Source organism: Chelonia mydas, chromosome 1, assembly GCF_015237465.2.
Source record: "Chelonia mydas isolate rCheMyd1 chromosome 1, rCheMyd1.pri.v2, whole genome shotgun sequence".
NCBI lineage: Eukaryota > Metazoa > Chordata > Testudines > Cheloniidae > Chelonia > Chelonia mydas.
The window spans coordinates 10,361,554-10,386,449 of NC_057849.1; the positions used below are offsets into that span (position 1 = coordinate 10,361,554).

General features: G+C 44.4%; 1 protein-coding gene across 1 annotated transcript in view; it reads right to left on the reverse strand.

The window, feature by feature from the left end:
• The window catches only part of LOC114021340 (disintegrin and metalloproteinase domain-containing protein 9), a 105,775-nt gene that overhangs the window by 45,641 nt on the left and 35,238 nt on the right, over positions 1-24,896 (reverse strand). The window contains exons 10-11 of the mRNA XM_043525839.1: positions 22,898-22,979; positions 10,091-10,248 (exon numbers count right to left, since the gene is read on the reverse strand). Coding sequence (XP_043381774.1) covers positions 10,091-10,248; positions 22,898-22,979 — 240 coding nt within the window. The remainder of the gene's footprint in view (positions 1-10,090; positions 10,249-22,897; positions 22,980-24,896) is intronic.

Below are 24,896 nucleotides of genomic sequence, written 5' to 3' on the forward strand. Positions count from 1 at the left end.
ACGTGGAGAAGCAGGAAGGGGTAGTGATCCAAAGGCTTGATGAGTCTTGGCAGTCTCTCCGTCACATCGTGAATCCTAGCTCCTGGCAAGCAGCAGACTTCTTGGTTTTCCCGGTCAGGGCGGCAGATAGATGACTCAGTCCCCCTGAGGAGAGAGTCCCCGACCACCACCACCCGCCTCCTTCTCTTGCATAACAAGTGCAAATACATGAAGTAATCCAGGACAAAATTGTCTGTGAAGAGATTGGGAGACCTTTCATCATGTGAGCCATAGCTGTATATAGTTGGGTGAAATTTTGGAATAGTTTAGTTCTTTCTGGTAAAGATCATTTGTGTATTCCATGAGGGGATGCAAGGTCAGGTACTTTTTACAAAACAAAAGTAAAAGAAATACTAATAAGAGAAACACTCTTTGCGGATGATTGTGCCCTCCTAGCACACACAGAGGGAGATCTCCAGTACATCATAGATGGCTTTGCCGAAGCATCAAAATTGTTTGGCCTCACAATCAGCCTGGAGAAAACTGCAGTGGTGCATCAATCATCTTCACCGCTCCCTGCCATATCCCCGAGCATCTCCATGAGTGGAACCCAACTAAAGCAAGTTGACAATTTTAGCTATCTCGGCAGCAACATCTCCAATGATAGATCTTTTGATAAAGAGATCACAAACAGGATACAGAAAGCTTCTCAGTCACTAGGAAAGCTATGTAGAAAAGACCTGAAATCCTACAACATAACCCTCTCAACAAAAAGAAAACTTTACAAGCTTTTGTGCTCACATCTCTCCTCTATGGCTGTGAGACCTGGACATCATACAAATGACATATCAAAGAGCTAGAGGCCTTCCATATGCGGTCTCTGCACGCCATTATGGGGATCTGCTGGCAAGACAAATTACAAACCTGGAGATTCTCCAAAAGTCAAATGCCACAAGCATCGACGTCATGCTGATAAAAGCCCAACTATGCTGGGTTGGCACATTATTAGGATGCCTGCACATCGACACCCCAGAATTTTTTTTTACGGAGAATTGGCACAAGGATACCGGAATCAAGACCGCCCCAGAAAGCACTACAAGGACAGCATCAAGAACAGCACACGCTTTGGTGCAATAAAACCGGATGATCTCAAGAAGGCTGCGTCAGTATGTCAAAACACCACACTCAGAGTTTTCCAAGCCTTTGAAGAGGACAGAAATAATCAACTGTTAGCTGCAAGGGAAAAGTGTCATACCACTGCTATAGCTACCAAGATGCTCACCAATGACTTTTTTCAGAGTAGCAGCCGTGTTAGTCTGTATTCGCAAAAAGAAAAGGAGTACTTAGAATCATAGAATCATAGAATATCAGGGTTGGAAGGGACCCCAGAAGGTCATCTAGTCCAACCCCCTGCTCGAAGCAGGACCAATTCCCAGTTAAATCATCCCAGCCAGGGCTTTGTCAAGCCTGACCTTAAAAACCTCCAAGGAAGGAGATTCCACCACCTCCCTAGGCAACGCATTCCAGTGTTTCACCACCCTCTTAGTGAAAAAGTTTTTCCTAATATCCAATCTAAACCTCCCCCATTGCAACTTAAGACCATTACTCCTCGTTCTGTCATCTGCTACCATTGAGAACAGTCTAGAGCCATCCTCTTTGGAACCCCCTTTCAGGTAGTTGAAAGCAGCTATCAAATCCCCCCTCATTCTTCTCTTCCGCAGACTAAACAATCCCAGCTCCCTCAGCCTCTCCTCAGAAGTCATGTGCTCTAGACCCCTAATCATTTTTGTTGCCCTTCGCTGGACTCTCTCCAATTTATCCACATCCTTCTTGTAGTGTGGGGCCCAAAACTGGACACAGTACTCCAGATGAGGCCTCACCAGTGTCGAGTAGAGGGGAACGATCACGTCCCTCGATCTGCTCGCTATGCCCCTACTTGTACATCCCAAAATGCCATTGGCCTTCTTGGCAACAAGGGCACACTGCTGACTCATATCCAGCTTCTCGTCCACTGTCACCCCTAGGTCCTTTTCCGCAGAACTGCTGCCTAGCCATTCGGTCCCTAGTCTGTAGCGGTGCATTGGATTCTTCCATCCTAAGTGCAGGACCCTGCACTTATCCTTATTGAACCTCATCAGATTTCTTTTGGCCCAAACCTCCAATTTGTCTAGGTCCTTCTGTATCCTATCCCTCCCCTCCAGCGTATCTACCACCCCTCCCAGTTTAGTATCATCCGCAAATTTGCTGAGAGTGCAATCCACACCATCCTCCAGATCATTTATGAAGATATTGAACAAAACCGGCCCCAGGACCGACCCCTGGGGCACTCCACTTGACACCGGCTGCCAACTAGACATGGAGCCATTGGTCACTACCCGTTGAGCCCGACAATCTAGCCAGCTTTCTACCCACCTTATAGTGCATTCATCCAGCCCATAGTTCCTTAACTTGCTGACAAGAATACTGTGGGAGACTGTGTCAAAAGCTTTGCTAAAGTCAAGAAACAATACATCCACTGCTTTCCCTTCATCCACAGAACCAGTAATCTCATCATAGAAGGCGATTAGATTCGTCAGGCATGACCTTCCCTTGGTGAATCCATGCTGACTGTTCCTGATCACTTTCCTCTCATGTAAGTGCTTCAGGATTGATTCTTTGAGGACCTGCTCCATGATTTTTCCAGGGACTGAGGTGAGGCTGACTGGCCTGTAGTTCCCAGGATCCTCCTTCTTCCCTTTTTTAAAGATTGGCACTACATTAGCCTTTTTCCAGTCATCCGGGACTTCCCCCGTTCGCCACGAGTTTTCAAAGATAATGGCCAAGGGCTCTGCAATCACAGCCGCCAATTCCTTCAGCACTCTCGGATGCAACTCGTCCGGCCCCATGGACTTGTGCATGTCCAGCTTTTCTAAATAGTCCCTAACCACCTCTATCTCCACAGAGGGCTGGCCATCTCTTCCCCATTCTGTCATGCCCAGCGCAGCAGCCTGGGAGCTGACCTTGTTAGTGAAAACAGAGGCAAAAAAAGCATTGAGTACATTAGCTTTTTCCACATCCTCTGTCACTAGGTTGCCTCCCTCATTCAGTAGGGGGCCCACACTTTCCTTGGCTTTCTTCTTGTGACACCTTAGAGACTAACCAATTTATTTGAGCATAAGCTTTCGTGAGCTACAGCTCACTTCATCGGATGCATAAAGTGGAAAATGCAGTGAGGATGTTTTATACACACAGACCATGAAAAAATGGGTGTTTATTACTTCAAGAGGTTTTCTCTCCCCCCACCCCACTCTCCTGCTGGTAACAGCTTATCTAAAGTGATCACTCTCCTTACAATGTGTATGATAATCAAGGTGGGCCATTTCCAGCACAAATCCAGGGTTTAACAAGCATGTCTGAGGAACAGTGTGGGGGGGGGGGGGGTAGGAAAAAACAAGGGGAAATAGGTTACCTTGCATAATGACTTAACCACTCCTAGTCTCTATTCAAGCCTAAGTTAATAGTATCCAATTTGCAAATTAATTCCAATTCAGCAGTCTCTCGCTGGAGTCTGGTTTTGAAGTTTTTCTGTTGTAATATTGCAACTTTCATGTCGTTCACCTGCACATCTACCAATGTGATATATGCCATCATATGCAAGCAATGCCCCTTTGCCATGTGCATTCGTCAAACTGGACAGTCTCTACGTAAAAGAATAAATGGACACAAATCAGATGTCAAGAATTGTAACATTCATAAACCAGTCGGAGAACACTTCAATCTCTCTGGTCACGCAATTACAGACATGAAAGTTGCGATATTACAACAGAAAAACTTCAAAACCAGACTCCAGCGAGAGATTGCTGAATTGGAATTAATTTGCAAATTGGATACAATTAACTTAGGCTTGAATAGAGACTGGGAGCGGTTAAGTCATTATGCAAGGTAACCTGTTTCCCCTTGTTTTTTCCTACCCGCCCCACTGTTCCTCAGACGTTCTTGTTAAACCCTGGATTTGTGCTGGAAATGGCCCACCTTGATTATCATACACATTGTAAGGAGAGTGATCACTTTAGATAAGCTATTACCAGCAGGAGAGTTGGGTGGGGGGAGAGAAAACCTTTTGAAGTGATAAACACCCATTTTTTCATGGTCTGTGTGTATAAAACATCCTCACTGCATTTTCCACTTTATGCATCCGATGAAGTGAGCTGTAGCTCACGAAAGCTTATGCTCAAATAAATTGGTTAGTCTCTAAGGTGTCACAAGTACTCCTTTTCTTTTTACCAATGACTTTATCTGCCTGATCTGCTCACAAGCATGCATGTTATGCTTTGGACTTCAGAGTCACTCCAGAATTCACAAAAAGAGATAGAATGAAAATATCATAGTCGAACAGATGGAGTATGTGAGATGTAAAGAGCTAGGGCTCGTCTAACATCCAGTGACTGAAGGCATTGTTCATTCCTATTTGCATACGGCTTCAGGTACAATAAACTTTCCTACAAAACAAGTCTAATTTCTTTGAACCTTTTGATTTTGGGGTTGCACCCTGATGACCCTGGCCGCAGGTCACTGGCCACAGACCTTTCTTTCTTTCTCATTGGCCGCAGATACCATCAGAGATACTAGGGGGAGGGACAACGGGTGTACAGGAACTTGTGGCCTGGGCAGGAACAAAGAGGGGAAGGGATGCGGGGTCTGCCACAAGGTCTTAACAGGATCCATAATGGCCTCACTGAGAGGCAGGGCTACTTTTGAGGGGCCCATAGCAGCTAACATGTCAAGTAGGCTTTGCACTACCTCCACCTGTATGCTCAGATTTAAGGCCACACTCTTCAACAATTCTTGGTGAGCCTTACAGTCACTGAGGGGCGGTGAAACGCCCCCTCCTGAGACAGCTTATCCAAGGAGGAGGAGGAGGAGGCCAGCACTGGCTGTGGAAGCTCTTCCTCTCTTTCTGCCTTGGCAGGATCCCATTGATCTGGCTCTTGCAGCTTGGTTTCGGGTTCAGTACTGCAGTCCAGATTGGGTGCTGCCCAAGAGGACAATGCTCCCCTTCTTTCCAAGACCACTGAATAGGAGCACCAGGATTGAGCCCTGGAAACTGGGGGAACAATCCAGGGGGCTCTAAAAGGGCCACTGGACCAGCGCAGTCCCCAGTGACCTCCTGGGCATGCACTCAATGGTACTTCTGTGCCCAGGTCCATGGAAGCATAGAAATGCCTAGAGGAGTAGCAAGAACTGCTCCTCAGATGGGAAGAGTAAGACCTGATCTCCAATTCCAAAGAAGACAGGTCTCTCTCCAGTGAACACAGTGGTACCATTCCCACCTGTGCCAGAGACTGGTGCCAGGGTGGAGATGCCTGCACCAAGGCCAGCAGAGCTTGTTTCCCTTTTACAGTACTGAAGGGTACAGGACTGAACGATGACAGGATCCAGCAGGTTCCCTCCTCTTTGCCAGCACCGATAATGCTGGCTCTTGTACCACCATTGACACTGATACCAACAGCAAGACACAGTCTCTGGCAGTGGCAAACGACTCCGGTGTGGTCGGTACTGTTTGGATTGCACTCTATTCTGATCCCAATGCCTGTCCGTCTTTGGTATTGGCGATTGCCCCCTCTTCGCCATCTGTTTCTTGTGCCTTTTCCTAGGCACTGCGGATGGTGATCATTGCCGGGACTCTAGTACGGTAGGGGGAGCACTCTTAACTGAAACTAAGGCACTCGGTGCTGAGTCTGACTGGCCTGGCTCAGATGGAGGTCTCAGTGCTGTCTTCATGAGCGAAAACTTTAGTCTGGCCTTCTGGCCCTTTTTTGTGCAAGGTTTTAAGTCCCTGTAGACCTAGTAATGGTCCCCAACGTGAGCTTCACCCAGGCACTTCAGGCAACATGAGTGTGGGTCTCTCAGGGGCATAATCTTGTTGCAGGAGGTGCAGGGCTTAAGGCGCTGCCTTGGCACCAGGGAACCAACAAAATTCTGCTAAAACACAAAGTTACGAAACTTCACTAAAATTATCTAAAACTGACTACAACTAACTATGTACAGAAAGAAGAAGAAAAAAAGTCCACTGAGGGAGTTTTCAAAGGCAAGAATAGCTGTTCCAATGACCATCACGGGCACTAAGAAGGAACTGAGGGGGCGCAAGGTTGGCTGGGCATTTTATACCGGTGCTATTGGAAAGATAACAAAAATAGATCTGCAACTAGGGTCCTAGATTCCAAAAGATTTCAACTTTAAAAAAATAATGGAATTAGTTAGGGAAGTGGACTGCATCAAAGAACTCAAGGATCTGAATGTGGAGGAGACTTGGAAGGAGAAAAACCAATACACCCAGGTCTATCAAAGAATGACTATGAGCTGAGCTGCCAATGTGATGCCACCATGAAAAAGGCTAATGCAGTGTAAGGATCCAAGGTATTTCCAGTAGAGACAGGAAAGTTAGTACATTTATACAAGGCACTGGTGAGACCTCATCTGGAATAATGTGTGCAATTCTGGTCTCCCATGTTTAAGAAAGATTAATTCAGACTAGAACAGGTGCAGAGAAGGGCTATTAGGATGATCTGAGGAATGGAAAACCTACCTATCAAAGAGCTTGGCTTGTTTAGCCTAAAGAAGGCTGAGGGGAGATATGATTTCTCTCTATAAATACATCAGAGGGATAAATACCAGGGAGGAAGAGGAGTTATTTAAGTTAAGCACCAATGTGGATACAAGAACAAATGGATATATATTGGCCATCAACAAGTGTAGGCTTGAAATTAGGTGAAGGTTTCTAATCAGCGGAATGAAGTTCTGGAACAGTCTTCCAAAGGGAGCAGTGGGGGCAAAAACCCTAACTGGCTTCAAGAGTGAGGCTTGATTAGTTTATGGAGGGGATGGGATGATGAGACTGCCAACAATGGCATGTAGCCGATCTGCGATATATCTCCAATGGCTAGTGATGGGGCACTAGATGGGGAGGCTCAGAGTTACTACAGAGAATTCTTTCCCAAGGGTCTGGATGGTATGTCTTGCCCACATGCTCAGAGTGTAACTGATCACCATATATGGGCTCAGGAAGGAATTTTCCCCCTGGGTCAGATTGGCAGAAAGCCTGAGAGTTTTTCGCCTTCCTCTGCAGCATTGGCCACAGGTCACTTGCAGGTTTAAACTAGTGTAAATATGAAGTCTTTAAATAAATATTTGAGGACCTCAGTAACACAGCCAGAGGTTATGGGTCTGTTACAGGAATGGGTGGATGAGGTTCTGTGGCCTGAAATGTGCAGATCAGACTAGATGATCATAATGGTTCCTTCTGACCTTAAATTCTGTGCATCAGTGACCCTATCCTTTGCTCCCCTGTCTCATGAAGCTATACACCGGCCACCTCAACAGCATCAAGGAAAGATTCAACTAACAACTCAGCAGGTGCAGAATGAATTAGATGTGCTTTTGGAAGACTGAAGTGACCCTGGCATTTTTTCCTCACAAGATTGGATCTCAGTGAGAATAACACCTCAATGATTATAAGTCTCACAGGTGCGCCAGGCTGAGGCTGATTGTGCCCAGAGGAGCCCTTTAACTCCTTTCTGACTGGGGTGGGGATCTGCCCACATACTCTCCCATTTAACGTGATCCTCAGGACCCCAATGACTGAGCCTGACTCCTTCACTTCCCATGAAAAGAAGTCCACATTGATGCAGGAAAGAAACACAAACGAAATTCTTGAAAAATCTGGACTGAAGAGGACAGGCTCCTAGCACAGCCTGTCTTTCAAAGCGCGAAAGTCTTTCTCACAATGTTCATCTCTATGGACCTTCTTTGAACTCCCATCTTGTATCAGGTCTACCAAAGGGATGGGATGGCAGTGAAACTGGGAATAAACAGCCTATAGTAAGTAGCCAATTAGTCCAATGAAGTGCCACACCTGCCTCTTAGTCTGCAGAACAGGACATACCAGCAATGTCTGTACGTTGCTGACTAGTGGCCTAAGTTGGTCTCCTCTCACAGTATAACCAAGGTAATTCACCAATTTGCATTTTGCTGGATTGACTATGAGCGGGATGTATGGACATCCCACTGCACTTTTTCCCCAAGGTCCTACCGTATCCATCCCAATTCATGTGAAGGGAGTTTTGATTGGGAGAGTGTGATCAAATGGGCCTTTGGGCACACAGGACAGGAGGCACAGTACTCTCTGACTTCCTGGTAGATGCCAGGCCAGTAGAAATGAGCCAACATTCAGGACAAGGTTGTGATGCTGGCACCATAATAGACGGATCGTTCTCTTGTGAATTGGTACTAGAAACAGAGACTGATGCCACTGAATGCTGAGTCAGCCTTCAGAGCCTTTCCCTGGCTCTGGGATCCCTTGGTGCCTCCTTTATCCCAGATGCTGGTCTAGGAGGCTTAACCAAAAGCGTGGGAACCCTCAGTTCTAGGAGGCTTCACTGCTAACGCTTCTTAAGGCAAGATTCCCTGTAGTCTTTTCTGCCATTTTTTCTTTGTTCATATGGTAAATATTAAGTGTATTGAGTACTTTGATGCTGAGTGACCCTGGCCCAAGAATGCCAGGCATCTAGATGCTGGGAATACTAACGGACATGACATGCATCTTTTAAAACCTGATTTCTTGGTCTTTGGTTCTGCTATCAAAGCACCAAAGAAACTTATACTTATAAAAATTCAAACTAAACAACTATACTAATACATGTCTAACTAACTACAACTACCATCTAACTAGGCACTACATATATCGATCTGGAAGAATCCTGGATGGATTCCTAATCCATCTGCTGGTCATGGCTGGAAGAACATGAAGCAGCTGAAGTGCATACCCCTTTTATACCCTCACCATGGAACATCTGATGTTTGCTAAGGGGATGGATGAGGGAGGCGTGCGAGCGCTCCAATGGGCACTGCTACCTAGGCTTCAACCATTCAGAGTGCACTAGTCAGAGCATCCCATGAATGGGAATATGCAGAGGACATTCAAAGAGGAACTTATACACATTTTACTCTTTGAAGGGAAAGCTCCTGACAAAGAACTTAGCCCTGAATTATGAAGGGGAGGGGTAAAACTGTGTTGTTTTAGTCATTAATAGCCACATCCAGCTGAATCTCCAAACAATACAGAACATGGCATAGCCATCAATGTACCAAGGCCTTAACTACAAGGCCTTGAGAGCCAGAAGAGAAGGATGCTGCATTTGTCTTTTAAATGTCCTTTGTTCAAACAAAAAAAGACAACAGGAATACCAGTCAAGGGCATCGCATCCTGACAGTACGTAGACAACGTGTGAGGTAATATCTTTTATAAAAGTAATGACAGTACATACAGTGTTTAAATCCTGGAGAGTCTGCGTAGTTATTAGCAGAAAGGACTACAGAGAAACAAAAGAACTATTTACCACTAACAAGAGATGATAAAGCTAGGTGAAGCAACACAGGGAGCTCCAACTTGCATCACAGGCAGTGAGAAAGAACTAAGAGGGACTTGAGGTGATCTCGCCCTTTATGCCCTGAGCTGCAAGCACAAGGACATGCAGGGCACATGCGTGCGCCCAACAGTACTGCTAGCAAAAATCTGACTCAAGTGTACTGGGTGCACATACACCTATAGTGAAATCGCTTGAAGGAGAACCAGTGCCACAAGGTGCATTCACCTCCTGGGGAAGGTCACTGCAAAGTGGGCTAGCACAAGGAGCAGGAGGCCCATAATCATTTCCCATTCTTGGGTTTCATACTGAACTCCAAAACTGCAATGCAACGGAAATGAGGTCAAATGTGGAATAAGCAGCCAAAAAATCCCAAAACAACTCCCTGCCCCCAAAAGGACAAATAAAAACCAAAGGAAAAATATTACTTGTTTGAGACAGAGAAGACTTCTGAATTTAACTAATTCATCAAAGGCTGGAGCCAACTGGCCACATGGAAAGGAAGGGAAGAGGAGTCAGTGACTGAAGATGAGAACATTTTCAACTGCTATTCTGTCCCCCTACATGATATGTTATGTAGAGGAAGGACTATCCTGTCCCACGTGCATCGGAGACAACCAGTCTATAGAAAAAAGGAACTATTCTCCAAGATGACCTTATCAAAAGCCATAACTGTTGTATTTAAAAGTTTAAAAACAAATATTACTCACGAGGCAAATGACCACATGACGCATTTTCCTCCTCCAGGGCATTTGCAAACACAGCCTCTAGCTGTATTTCTCTTAGAATTATCATGAGGGAAGCCAAGAGAATGGCCCATCTCATGTGCAACACTGATTGCATCATAGAGCACTGAGCTAGATCTCGCCTGTACACAGTTAGACAAAACACAAAGACAAGAGGGAGTTATGAATTACATATGAACATAAAAAGCCACATTTTTAGTTATTGCACGGACACACTGGATAATTTCATTTGCAAACAGATAATTCTAGAACATTGCAGAATTCGAAAAGAGAACTTTCAGAGTGAAGGAATAATTTCTTCACACTATTCTCTGGGATCCTTTTAACAGGGGGAAAAAATGAACTACTTACGAGTGATATGCCTAGCTCCGCCAAGGTCTCCAGGCCATAAAATTTCATCCCATAATTCCTCTACATCAAGCCTATAAGTGGGATTACTTACTGTAACTGGATGTCCTTAGAGATGTGTGGTTCCTATCTGTAGTCCACCCATGGGTATGCATGCACACCATGCACGCGAGTCCGGAAATTCTTCAAAACAGTGTCCATTGACTGGCATATAGGCAGGAGTTTTCCTCATGCTACTAACTGATGGTATGAGAGGCAGCATGAGTCAATGCCTCTCCAATTCCTCTTCTTACAGCAAATCCAACAGGATCTGAAGCAGATGGGGTGGAGGGCGGGTTGTGGAATACAGATAGTGACAATACATCTTGAATAACCTCCAGTTACAGCAAGTAACTTTCACCACTTCTTTTTCAAATGATAGTGTATTCTCCATGTGGGTGACTGGTAAGCAGTGTTCAGACTGGAAGAGAGTGCAAGGAAGATGACACAAAAATGCCATTCCTACCGCTTCATCCACAGTCAATCCATTACAGTGTAATGTGTCACAAACATGTGGACAGAACTCCAAGTCACTGCCCTGCAAATGTCCTAAAGCAGGACATCAGATAGGGATGCTGTCGAGGCTGCTTATGCTCACATGGAGTGAGGTGTCATATCCCCAGGGAAGGAGGAATTCTAGATATTTTGTAGCACTCCAATATGCATCCTGAAACCCACTTAGAAATCCTCTGGGAGAATATATCTTGCCCATGCGATCTTTCAGCTATGGCAATAAAAAAAGCTGAGATTTTCTAATGGGTTTGTTTCTTTGCATGTAGAATGCCAGGCCACACCTGACATTAAGGGAGTGAAGTCTCTTGTCTTCAGAAGCATGGGGTTTCAGGAAAAATACAGGAAATTGTATTGTTTGACTGATGTGGAATTTAGAAACAATCATGGGGAGAAATATGGGGTGTAACTGAAGAGAAATCTTCTCTCTGTGAAACACCGTATAGGGAGTGTCTGCGAGGATGGCTCCTCGTTCACGTACCCTTCTGTTGCCATAGGTTCAAAGGGCAGACCTGTGAGTGCTGACAGGACAAGGATAAGGTCCCATTGCGGTACAGCTTTAATGATCAGTGCGAATAGCCTGATCTAGCCCTTCATTAATTGTACAGTAATTTGGTGAGAAAGAAAGAATGTTGTTCCACTGGAGGGAAGAAGGCACTAATCACTGCTAGGTATACCCACAGCAAAGTAAGAGCTAGACCTGAAGTCTTCAAGGATAGGAGATAGCTTAGGTCAATTGGAAAGCCAATGGTATCCAGCAAACATTGGTGGAGACATCCATAGGCCGAAAAGTGCCTCCATTTGGTTAGTTAGCAGGTTCCTGTAGAATCCTTTCTACTTTGCTTAATGATTTCCTGAACAGGGGTGGAGCATGAGCATTCTATTTTGGATGCCCATCCAATCACCAGATCATGAGGTGGAGAGAGCTCGGGTTGGGTTGCTTGATCCCTTCCTCCTTGGGTTAGGAGATCTGTAAATGGTTCGATCCTGATAGGTGGGCGGATGGACGTATCTAGAAGTTCTGTGAACCAGAACTGTCTGGGCCAGTAAGGTGCTAGGAGAATGATGTTGGCTTTGTCGCAATGGATCTTCCCTATGATTTGTGGGAGTAGGGGGATGGGAGGAAACATGTATCTGAGGCCATCCGTCTAGGAAAGCAGGAGAGGGTCACCCTGGGAGTTGCAACCCATGGCTCCCCTGGAGCAATACACTTCCTTTAATCTGGGACACAAATCAGTCCCATAGTGGAGTACTCCATTGTGTAAATATCTTAGTTAGGACTGTGTCATGAATCCCTCATTCGTGATCTGCAGAGAAGATTCTGCTTAGTTTGTCTGCCAAGGAGTTGTGAACACCTGGGAGGTACAAGGACTATATTGTGATATGGTTTCTCATACACCTGTTCCAAAGTCTGACATCTTCCAGGCAAAGAGAATGAGATCTTGCTCTTCCTTGTTTGTTTATAGGCATCACAGCAGTGATACTGTTCAATGATATCTATACGTGTAGCGAGTGTAGGAGGGGAAGGAAAGCCTTGCATGCAAGGTGGATGGCCCTCAGTTCCAGTGCGTTTATATGTAGCCTTGCCTCTCGCAGTATCCAGGCACCCTGAATGGTGTGGCAGTCCCGGTGAGCATCCCACCTCATAAGGGAGGCGTCTGACACTATTTCCTGCATGTGGGAGGGATGAAAGAAGTCCCCACCATGACTTTGTTTGGGTTCAACCACCAAGTAAGGGAGGTGAGAACTCTGGTGGGAACAGTCACCTTGGAACTGTGGTCCCTGTTTGGTCAGTAAATCAAGTGGAGCCAAGCTTGCAGACACTGCAAGTGGAGACTGGTGAAATGTGTCATGTAGGTGCATGCAGCCATGTGGCCTAACAGAAGGAGACACCTGGCGCCATAATTCATGGTCTATCGGTGACATGGGAAATCAGGTTCCTCATTGCATAAAATCTGTCTGTGGGGAGGAATGCTCTATCAAAGACTGAGTCCAAACATGCTCCTATAAAGTTTATTGTTCTTGTGGGAGATAAAATGGACTTTTCTTCATTTATGCAAATGTTTAAGGTAGCAACAAGTTGCAGAAGAGATCCTGTAGCTGACAGGACTGCCTGATGAGACTGGCCTACCAGAAGCCAGTCATCCAAGTAGTCTGGGCTACTACCACAGAGAAAATTTTCATTAAAATCTTGGGTGTTATAGTAAGCCCAAAGGGGAAGACCTGAAACTGGTTGTGTTCCTGGCCAACCATGAAATGCAGGAACTTCCTGTGTGAGTGTTGAATGTTCACATGGAAATACATGTCCTTCGTGTCAAGAGCCACAAACCACATCCCCTCCTGAAGAGAGGGGATTACAGAGGCCAATGTAATTGTAACCCATGTGCCTAATAGGGAGATATCCCTTTAAGAGACCTATGTGGGGGGATGAGTTGTGACTCTTTCTGTAGCTGCCTGTACCTCTGATTTGGGGGCAGGATGGGAAAACAAAGTCAGCTCCTTTGGCAGGAACAAAATGCCTCTCGGCCCTTTTTGGTGTATGCGCACAAGATGTTTGTGTGTGCCAAACCATGCCGTCCAGCTCTAATATAGCCTCTTTAATCGGAAGGGCCACCTTACTCAGTCCTTGCAGTTGCAAGATGTCCAGGAGCTGGTGTTGAAGGTTCTGGACCTCTTTAAATGGGATCTATAGATCATCTGCAATCTGCTGTAACAGCTCCTGGTACTGATGGTGGTTGTCTGGCAGAGAATGTGATGAAGAAGTGACAGCATGCTCCAGAGATGATGAAGAAGCTCCTGTTGGAACCATCAGTACCAGTGGAAGCAGTTCTGGCTCTTTCTCCTCGTACACCAATGGAACCAGTGAGCGAGAGGGGGAGGAGTGGTACTACCTCTGAGAATGGCCCAGATGCCTGATATATGGATCCCATGGGCACCAATAAAACCAGAAGGAGGGATCCACTGGTTGCAGAGGACTGCCAAGGGAATCAGTACCAGCGGTTGCTTGGGGAGGGCGTCATACCCAGAGGAGTGGTGAACATATCCTCTTGATTGTCGGTCAGGCTCCTGTACCTCTGAAGAGATACTGGTGCATATATCTCCTCTGACTCCGCTGATTCAGAGGACTGTTCCCTCAGTAGTGGCGGTGCCATCAGTACCGGGTACTCTTGCCCCATGGTTGGAGATGGAACCGCTCTTGGGATATCGGCATAGATTCATCTTCCAGAGTAAAAACATCAGTCAGTAGGGCAGAGCCAGAGAGGAGTGAAGAGTGTGGGTGTGGGAGAAATATATCCTCCAGTGTTATGTGTTATATCCTCCAGTGTTATGTAAGTCTCTGTATGGCCCATGGTATTCCAACAGACACGCCTGAAGGACCCAGCTTATCTGTTTCAGCTAAACTGTTTTTAGATGAACAAGGCAGTACCGATGATGAGTCTGGCCCTTCACTCATAGAAGGAACTCGCAAGCATCTGTCTTTCTATTTCAGTACCACAGTCACCATTGAAACTAGTGGATCCCTCTTTCTGTGCACCTTGCCCTCCAATCTGGGGGTCTTTGATGGAGCCTGTTCCATGGGTTCCATATGTGATGTCTCACCCGACCTGGGCTATCTCAGGGAGGGAACGCATTTCCTATGGACAGTCCTCTGTGGAGATCTGTCCTTGCACCCATGGGAGTGCCCTCTACTGTCATGGGGAGCCCTCGAGGAAGACTCATTGGACTTCAGGGTTAGAGGCTCTGCTCCAAGGCAAATGCTCGGAGGGGCACTGCTGGTTGGTTGAGGCTGATGTATATGGTGGTCTCCTGGACCCAGATCAGAGGAGGGCCTCATAACCTCCTCCATCAGAAACTTTCTAAGTCAAAGCGCCTAGGCTTCTTGAGTTCTGGGTAGAAAGGATCACTTTGCAGCAATATGTGCCTCACACAGAAAGTACAGGCACCACAGATGCTCATCACAGATGGAGAAAGAGCAAAGGGAGGAGAGACAACTCTTGAATTCCAGACTCTGTGTATAATCCCAGAACGGGGAGAACGTCCCCCGACAGGGGGCTGGGAGGAACTATTCTATACTACCTATAAACAATACTAACTACAAACTACTTAAGCTAAGATATTTACAAATATTTTTACTTTACAGTTTGTACACAGAGTGAAGGAGGACATGATTCTGACTAAGCCCAGGCAGCGGGTAAGAAGGAACTGAAAAGGCATTTACCTACACTGTCTTTTAAATGTTCGAGAGCACGGGGAGAACTACTACACATGTGCAGGTCAACGGACACTACTTTGAATAATTTCCAGACTCAAGCGTATGGCATGCACGCATACCCATGTGTGGAATACACATAGGAACCATGACTTGAGGAAGAACTTCTGGTTGTGCTGAAGCATTTCTTTTAGAAGGAAATTAATTCCTGATTTCAAGACTCCATGTGATGGAAAATCCATCACAATGGTCAATAAATTGTCCTAATGGTTAATTACCTGTGATGTGCCTTATGAACATAAGAATGGCCATACTGGGTCAGACCAAAGGTCCATCTAGCCCAGTATCTTGTCTTCTGACAGTGGCCAATGCCAGGTGCCTCAGAGGGAATGAAGAGAACAAGTAATCATCAAGTGATCCATCCCCTGTCACCCATTCCCAGCTTCTGGCAAACTGAGGCTAGGGAAACCATCCATGCCCACCCTGGTTAATAGCCATTGATGGACCTATCCTCCATGAACTTATGTAGTTCTTTTTAAAACTTGTTATAGTCTTGGCCTTCACAACATCCTCTGGCAAGGAGTTCCAGAGACGGACAAAGCGTTGAGTGGAAAAATACTTCCTTTTGTTTGTTTTAAACCTGCTGCCTATTCATTTCATTTGGTGACCCCTAGTTCTTGTTATGAAAAGTAGTAATAATACATTCTTATTTGTTTTCTCCACACCAGTCATGATTTTATAGACCTCAATCATATCTCCCCTTAGTTGTCTCTTTTCCAAGATGAAAAGTCCCAGTCTTAGTAATCTCTCCTCAGAAGGCAGTCGTTCCATACCCCTAATCATTTTTGTTGCCCTTTTCTGAACCTTTTCCAATTCCAATATATCTTTTTTTTTGAGATGGGGTGACCATATCTGCATGCAGTATTCCAGATGTGGGCATACCATGGATTTATATAGAGTTAATATGATATTTTCTGTCTTATTATCTATTCCTTTCCTAATGATGTCCAGCATTCTATTCGCTTTTTTGACTGCCGCTGCATATTGAGTGGATGTTTTCAGAAAACTATCCACAATGACTCCAAGATCGCTTTCCTGAGTGGTAACAGCTCATTTAGACCCCGTCATTATATATGTATAGTTGGGATTATGTTTTCCAATGTGCATTGCTTTGCATTTACACTGAATTTCATCTGCCATTTTGTTGCCCAGTCACTCAGTTTGGAGAGATCCTTTTGTAGCTCTTCACAGTCTGCTTGGGACTTAACTATCTTGAGTAGTTTTGTATGATGTGCAAATTTTGCTCCCTCACTGTTTACCCCTTTCTCCAGATCATTTATGAATATGTTGAACAGGAGTGGTCCCAGTACAGGGCCCTGGAGAACACCACTATTTAACCTCTCTCCATTCTGAAAACTGACCATTTATTCCTACCCTTTATTTCCTATCTTTTAACCAGTTACCAATCCATGAGAGGACCTTCCCTCTTATCCCATGACTGCTTACTTTGCTTAAGAACCTTGGTGAGAGACCTTGTCAAAGGTTTTCTGAAAATATAAGTACACTATATCCACTGGATCCCCCTTGTCCAAATGCTTGTTGACCCCCCCCCCAAGAATTCTAGTAGATTGGTGAGACATGATTTCCCTTTACAAAAACCATGTTGACTTTTCCCCAGCAAATTATGTTCATCTATGTGTCTGGCAATTTTGTTCTTTACTATAGTTTCAACCAGTTTGCCCAGTACTGAAGTCAGGCTTACTGAGCTGTAATTGCCTGGATCACCTCTGGCATCATATTAGCTATCCTCCAGTCATTTGGTACAGAAGCTGATTTAAATGATAAGTTACAAACTACAGTTAGTAGTCCTACAATTTCACATTTGCGTTCTTTTAGAACTCTTGGGTGAATACCATCTGGTCCTGGTGACTTATTATTGTTTAGTTTATCAATTTGTTCCAACACCTCCTCCAATGACGCCTCAAGATGGGACAGTTCCTCAGATTTGTCACCAAAAAGAATGGCTTATGTTTGGGAATCTCCCTCACATCCTCAGCCATGAAGACCGATGCAAAGAATTCATTTCATTTCTCCGCAATGGCCTTATCATCCTTGAGTGCTCCTTTAGCATCTTGATTGTCCAGTGGTCCCAGTGTTATTTAGCAGGCTTCCAGCTTCTGATGTACTTATATATTTTTTTTTGCTATTACTTTTTGAGTCTTTGGCTAGTTGTTCTTCAAATTCTTTTTTGGTCTTCCAAATTGTATTGTTACACTTCATTTACCAGAGTTTATGCTCCTTTCTATTTTCCTCACTAGGATTTAACTTCCACTTTTTAAAGGATACCTTTTTGCTTCTCACTGCTTCTTTTACTTTGTTGTTTTTGCCACGGTGGCACTTTTTCCCTTCTCTTGCTATGTTTTTTAATTTGGGGTATACATTTAAGTTGAGCCTATATTATGGTGTCTTTAAAATGTTTCCATGAAGCTTGCAGGGATTTCACTTTTGGCACTGTACCTTTTAATTTCTGTTTCACTAACGTCCTCATTTTTGTGTAGTCCCTCTTTCTGAAATTCAATGCTACAGTGTTGGGCTGCTGTGGTGTTTTCCCCTCCACAGGGATGTTAAATTTAATTATATTATGGCCATTAGTACCAAGCAGTCCAGCTATATTCACCTCTTGAACAGATCCTGCACTCCACTTAAGACTAAATCAAGAAGTGCCTCTTCTCTTGTGGAATTTGGATGGGTTATGCCCCATCCAAATTAATCTAGCTTCAGATTCCTCTCTTTGATAAACTGAATAGATTGAGCTTCTTAAGTCTCTCACTGTAAAACAGGTTTTTCAGACTGAATCATTCTTATATCTCATCTGAATCCTTTCCAATTGTTCAACATCCTTGAGAAGGTAAGGGGTGGATGATGGCAGGGGGAGAACAGTGGAGGTACCATGCTTGGAAGGGAGGCCGAAGAACCCAGTCTTAATGGATCACTGGCACCTACTTCATATATGATAAAAGTGTAGGTAGGTAAGGAAATTTTACCTGTTGCTTCCACAACTTGGTTCTAGGATGTCCCACAATCCTGTGAAGGTTTTACTACTTTTAAGTAATTGCACAGGACACAAAGACATGGTATTCTTGACCTCTTACTGTAAAATCGGGGAAGAGCAAGGGACTAAGGCATAAAATATGGTCTGATTTGAACTCACTTTGGACAGCGCCTGGATATCTGCTTGCAAAAGCTATCAGATGGTACAACACTCCCAGAACTGGGTTCTGGGTGTATCAGCTGGGGAAATGGGTCCTTTTGCTTTTACCAAGCATAGAAAGCAAACTTCTAGCAAAGTAGAAGACCCTTCAAAGTGTTTTGAGGGATGGAGACTGTAGCCCGATCCTGTAATGAATGCCAATTGGTACTCAAGTAATGAGAGGTGTGTGCTAAGGTTCTTGCCCCAGAAACAGACACGACAGAGTCAAAACTAATAAGTCCAATATCTTGTAAGGAACTCCATGGTGTATAGCAAAGGCACTCACACAGAGAGCAAAACACAACCTTAATTACCTTTGTTACTATAATTAATAGAGATAAGAAAGCTCCAAATCACATAAGCAAATAGAGGTAATAGAGTATTAAAGAAATTTTAAAGGTTATTCACTGCATAATTTATGTTCATAGACTTATATACTCACACCTCTTTATTGAAGATCTGGTGGTAAGAGACAGAGGACCAGCCCTGTCTCTGGCATGCAAATGGGTCAGATAGTCCAGGTCCCCAGTGCTTGAAGATAAATGATATAGTACTAAAATATTGAAGGGTGGAGGGCTAGCTACCTACTTCATGTGGGTTCTTGCTTACTTAGGGCCTGGGAATCATCATTAATATTCTTACTAACACCCACCCTCCTCTGTCCATATCCAACTTCCTCACCCTAAGAATATTGGACTGCCTTTACCTGATAGGCTAGCATATTAATCCATATTCACTCATTACCATATTGCTGAAGCAAATTTGTGGTTAGACATCTGCCAACGATCCTAGCTGAATATATCCACGTTTAGTATCAGTTCAGTGTTCCTGCGGTTGCCTAGTCTCATTTTATGCCAACTTTTCTCTTAAGCAAACTATTCCCAGTTCCCCAAAATCCAGGGTGACAGTTGGGCTACTTATCGATGCTGTTTCTGGTGATTTATTAAATTGAAAACCATCTAGTCAATATTTTTATCAGTGATCTAGATGATGACATAAAATCTTTGCTGGTAAAATTCACAAGTGACAGATTGGTGGGGAAGTAAATAACAAGGGAGACAGTTTACTATTACAGAGATCTAAATCATCTGGTTAAATAGTCACAGTCCAACAAAATGCATTTTAATGCAGCCCAATGTGAGGGTAATCTGCATCTGGGCCAAATAAACAAAATGCATGCTGGATAGGAGACTCTGTCTTGGAAAGGAGTGACTCAGAGAAGGACTTATGGATCATTGAAGATAATCACCTCAACATGACCTGTCAATGCAATGTCATGGCAAAAAGAGTTAATGCAATCCTTGGATGTATAAGTAGGGGAATATCAAGAAGAAGTAGGAAAGTCATCTTGCTTTTGTGGATAGCATTGGTAAGACTGGCTGTATTTTGAAGATTCCTTATTGAGGTTGCAGGAACAAACCATCCTGATGTGTAGAAAGAATAGTATATATGGCAGGTGACCAGCTTGGCTTAACAGTGAAATCCTTGCTGATCTTAAACACAAAAAAGAAGCTTACAAGAAGTGGAAGCTTGGACAAATGACCAGGGAGGAGTATAAAAATATTGCTCAGGCATGCAGGAGTGAAATCAGGAAGGCCAAATCACAAAGGAGTTGCAACTAACAAGGGATGTTAAGAGTAACAAGAAGGGTTTCTACAGGTATATTAGCAACAAGAGGGTGGTCAAGGAAAGTGTGGGCCCCTTATTGAATGGGGGAGGCAACCTAGTGGCAGAGGTGTGGAAAAAGCTAATGTACTCAATGCTTTTTTTGCCTCTGTCTTCACGAACAAGGTCAGCTCCCAGACTACTGCACTGGGCAGCACAGTATGGGGAGGAGGTGACCAGCCCTCTGTGGAGAAAGAAGTGGTTCGGGACTATTTAGAAAAGCTGGATGAGCACAAGTCCATGGGGCCGGATGCACTGCATCTGAGAGTGCTAAAGGAGTTGGCGGATGTGATTGCAGAGCCATTGGCCATTATCTTTGAAAACTCATGGCGATCGGGGGAGGTCCCGGACAACTGGAAAAAGGCTAATGTAGTGCCCATCTTTAAAAAAGGGAAGAAGGAGGATCCGGGGAACTACAGGCCAGTCAGCCTCACCTCAGTCCCTGGAAAAATCATGGAGCAGGTCCTCAAGGAATCAATTTTGAAGCACTTCGAGGAGAGGAAAGTGATCAGGAACAGTCAGCATGGATTCATCAAGGGCAAGTCATGCCTGACTAACCTATTTGCCTTCTATGATGAGAGAACTGGCTGTGTGGATGAGGGGAAAACAGTGGACGTATTATTCCTTGACTTTACCAAAGCTTTTGACACGGTCTCCCACAGTATTCTTGCCAGCAAGTTAAAGAAGTATGGGCTGGATGAATGGACTATAAGGTGGATAGAAAGCTGGCTAGATCATCAGGCTCAACAGGTAGTGATCAATGACTCCTTGTCTAGTTGGCAGCCGGTATCAAGCAGAGTGTCCCAAGGGTCGGTCCTGAGGCCAGTTTTGCTCAATATCTTCATTAATGATCTGGAGGATGGCGTGGATTGCACCCTCAGCAAGTTCACAGATGACACTAAGCTGGGGGGAGAGGTAGGTATGCTGGAGGGTAGGGATAGGATACAGAGTGACCTAGAGAAATTGGAGGATTGGGCCAGAAGAAATCTGATGAGGTTCAACAAGGAAAAGTGCAGAGTCCTGCACTTAGGACAGAAGAATCCCATGCACTCCTACAGACTAGGGACCGAGTAGCTAGGCAGCAGTTCTGCAGAAAAGGACCTAGGGGTTACAGTGGACAAGAAGCTGGATATGAGTCAACCGTGTGCCCTTGTTGCCAAGAAGCCTAACAGCATTTTGGGCTGTATAAGTAGGAGCATTGCCAGTAGATCGAGGGATGTGATCATTCCCCTCTATTCAGCATTGGTGAGGCCTCATCTGGAGTACTGTGTCCAGTTTTGGGCCCCACACTACAAGAAGGATGTGGAAAAATTGGAAAGCGTCCAGCAGAGGGCAACAAAAATGATCAGGGGGCTGGAGCACATGACTTATGAGGAGAGGCTGAGGGAACTGGGATTATTTAGTCTGCAGAAGAGAAGAATGAGGGGGGATTTGATAGCTGCCTTCAACTACCTGAAAGGGGGTTCCAAAGAGGATGGATCTAGGCTGTTCTCCGTGGTAGCAGATAACAGAACAAGAAGTAATGGTCTCAAGTTGCAGTGGGGGAGGTTTAGGTTGGATATTAGGGAAAACTTTTTTACTAGGAGGGTGGTGAAGCACTGGAATGGGTTACCTAGGGAGGTGATGGAATCTCCTTCCTTAGAGGTTTTTAAGGTAAGGCTTGACAAAGCCCTGGCTGGGATGATTTAGTTGGGGATTGGTCCTGCTTTGAGCAGGGGATTGGACTAGATGACCTCCTGAGTTCCCTACCAACCCTGATATTCTATGATTCTATGACTGCTATTAGGATTCTGTGTCAAATTCTAGTGTGCACACTTTGTGGAAACACTGGAGAGATTTCAAAGGAGAGCCATAAATATGATCCACACACTGGAAAACAAGCCTTATGATGTTGAGCTTATGGAGCTCAACTTATTCAGCTTATTGAAGAGAAGGTTGAGAGGTGAGTTGATGACTGTGTATAGCTTGTTGGGGTTTTCGATCTTGCTGATGAAGCCATAATAAGATCCTATGGTTGGAAGTTGAAGTTAGACAAATTCAACCTTGAAAAAAGGTGCAATTTCCTAGCAGCAAGGATAACTGAACACTGGAACTGAATAATTTCTTAGAGTCTTTAAAATCAGGTTAGATATCTTTATAAAATATATGCTTTAATCACAACTGGCCAGATATATCCAAGCAGGGGGAGTTCATTTTCCTCTGAAAGATCAGAGATTGTCCACAGCTGGAGATGGGGCACTGAATGGCTGAACCACTGCTTTTAGGTGGTACAGATGTCTGACTGGTGGGTCTTGCTCTCATGGCTCAGGGTCTAACTGATTACCAGATTTGGGTTTGGGAAGGAACTTTTTCACAGATCAGATCAGCAGGGACCTTGGGTTTTTTTGTTTGTTTTTGATTTACTTCCTCTGCATGGGGCATGAATAACCTGCTAAGATCATCTAGACATCTTCCACCTAGTTGTTTCTCTGCCATTGCAAGGGCCTTGGTGGCACCTGTGTCTTTCCTGTGGTCTGCCTGTGGTACACAATAGTTTAGTCTTCTGAGGATTGAAATGCTTTGGTCTGACTCAAGTTATTGGGCTTAATATAGGGATGTCTGGGTGAAATTTAATGTCCTGTTATATACAGAATGTTAAACTCGACCATCCTTCTATGCTTAAAATCTATGAAATTATGAATTATTAGCATAATGTTAATTAAATTATCAGTGTTCAAAGTGTACGTACTGCGAACTATACTTCACATACTTTGACAGTAGCTACTGAGGGAAAATTAGTGCACAGATAGTCTCCATATGAATATCCATCATATCCTGGGTATCTTCCACCACTGCAGTACAAAATACAAAAAAAGATATAGAATGTTCTGTTGATATTACACTGCTCTATACAGCTATAAATGCATTCAGTCTAAATAAAAAGAGTGATATATAAACCTATGTTTAGAACGATAACACGACAATTTATTCTCACCTGTAAATACATCTTCTAATAACATAAATGTCCACCAATCCAGAGTCACTTACTGACTAAAGTCTGCCCCTCAGAATCAATTGGAAACATCTCTGCTGAAATGTATTTCACTGGGAGCAGTGACCATGTTAAAATATTAGCTATTTATGTGACACCATATTCAAATATTACTCACGCAGTCAGGATAAATATACATCCCATTCTCATATACACAGGGCCAGAACTTAGCTGGTGTGAACTGGTGCAGGTCCCAGTTGAGCTATACCAATCTATATTATGTGATGATCTGGCCCAAATTGTCTTCACTACTGGGGAACTGGTTTACAGAAGTGCAGAAAAAAGGGGCATTGAAACTATTTTCAGAAACATGGCAGTTTAGACAGGCTCATCGTCAACGAATACATTAGAAGCAAGAGGAAGACCAAGGACATGATAGACCTGCTACTCAATGGGGTGTGGGGGGAAGACAATAACAGAAAATGTGGAAATGGAGAAGTACTAAATGACTTTTTTGTTTCAGTTTTCACCAAAAAGGTTAGTAGCTATTGGATGTCTAACATAGTTTATGCCAGTGAAAATGAGGTGGGATCTGAGGCTAAAATAGGGAAAGAACAAATAAAAAATTACTTAGACAAATTAGATGTCTTCAAGTCAGCAGGGCCTGACGAAATACATCCTAGAATATTCAAGTAGCTGACAGGAGATATCTGAGCCATTAGCAACTATCTTACTTACAAAACTCATGGCAGACGCAGTGTTCCCTCTAAGCTGTGCGACTGCGCAGCCACACAACAGTCTATCAAGTGCCACGCACTAGATTATTGCAGCTGCATAACAGGGTTGCCAGGTGTCTGGTTTTCAGCCAGAAACCCGGTCAGAAAGGGACCCTGGTGGCTCTGGTCAGCACCATTGACCGGGCCGCTAAAAGTCTGGTTGGTGGTGCAGTGGGGCTGGCAGGCTCCTTGCCCAGCTCCGTGCGGCTCCCAGGAAGCAGTCAGCATGTCCCTCCAACTCCTGGCAGAGGGGCAGCCATGGGAGCTCCACGCGCTGCCCCTGCCCTGAGCGCCAGCTCCGCAGCTCCCCTTGGCCACAGTTCAAACTACAAAGCAATTTATGAAGTGATCAATCCCATTGTTCAGTCCATTTCTAGCAGTCAGAGGTTTTGGCACACCCAGAGCATACGGTTGCATCCCTGACCACCTGAGCTCATAGCCACTGATGGACTTCTCCACCATGAACTTATGTAATTCTTTTTTTAACCCATTTATGCTTTTGGCCTTTGCAACATTCTCTGTCAATGAGTTTCACAGGTTGACTGTGCGTTATATGAAGAAGTGCTTCTTTATGTTTGTTTTAAATCTGCTGTCTATTAATTTCATTGGGTGACCCCTGGTTCGTGTGTTCTGTGAAGGTTAAACAACACTTCCCTTATTTATTTTGTCCTCACCATTCATGATTTTATAGACCTCTATCATAGTCCCCCTTAGTTGTCTCTTTTTAACCCATCCCAATCTTTCTAATCTTCCCTCATATGGAAGCTGTCCCATACCCTTAATCATTTTCGTTGCCATTCATTGTACTTTTTCCAATTCTAACATATCTTTTCTGAGATGGAGTGACCAGAACTACAAGCGGTATTCAAGGTGACAGTGTACTACAGACTTATAAAGAGGTATTATGATATTTTCTCACTTATTATCTATCATTTTCCTAATGGTTCCTAAATTTCTATTAGCGTTTTTGACTGCTGCTACACATGGAACAGATGCTTTCA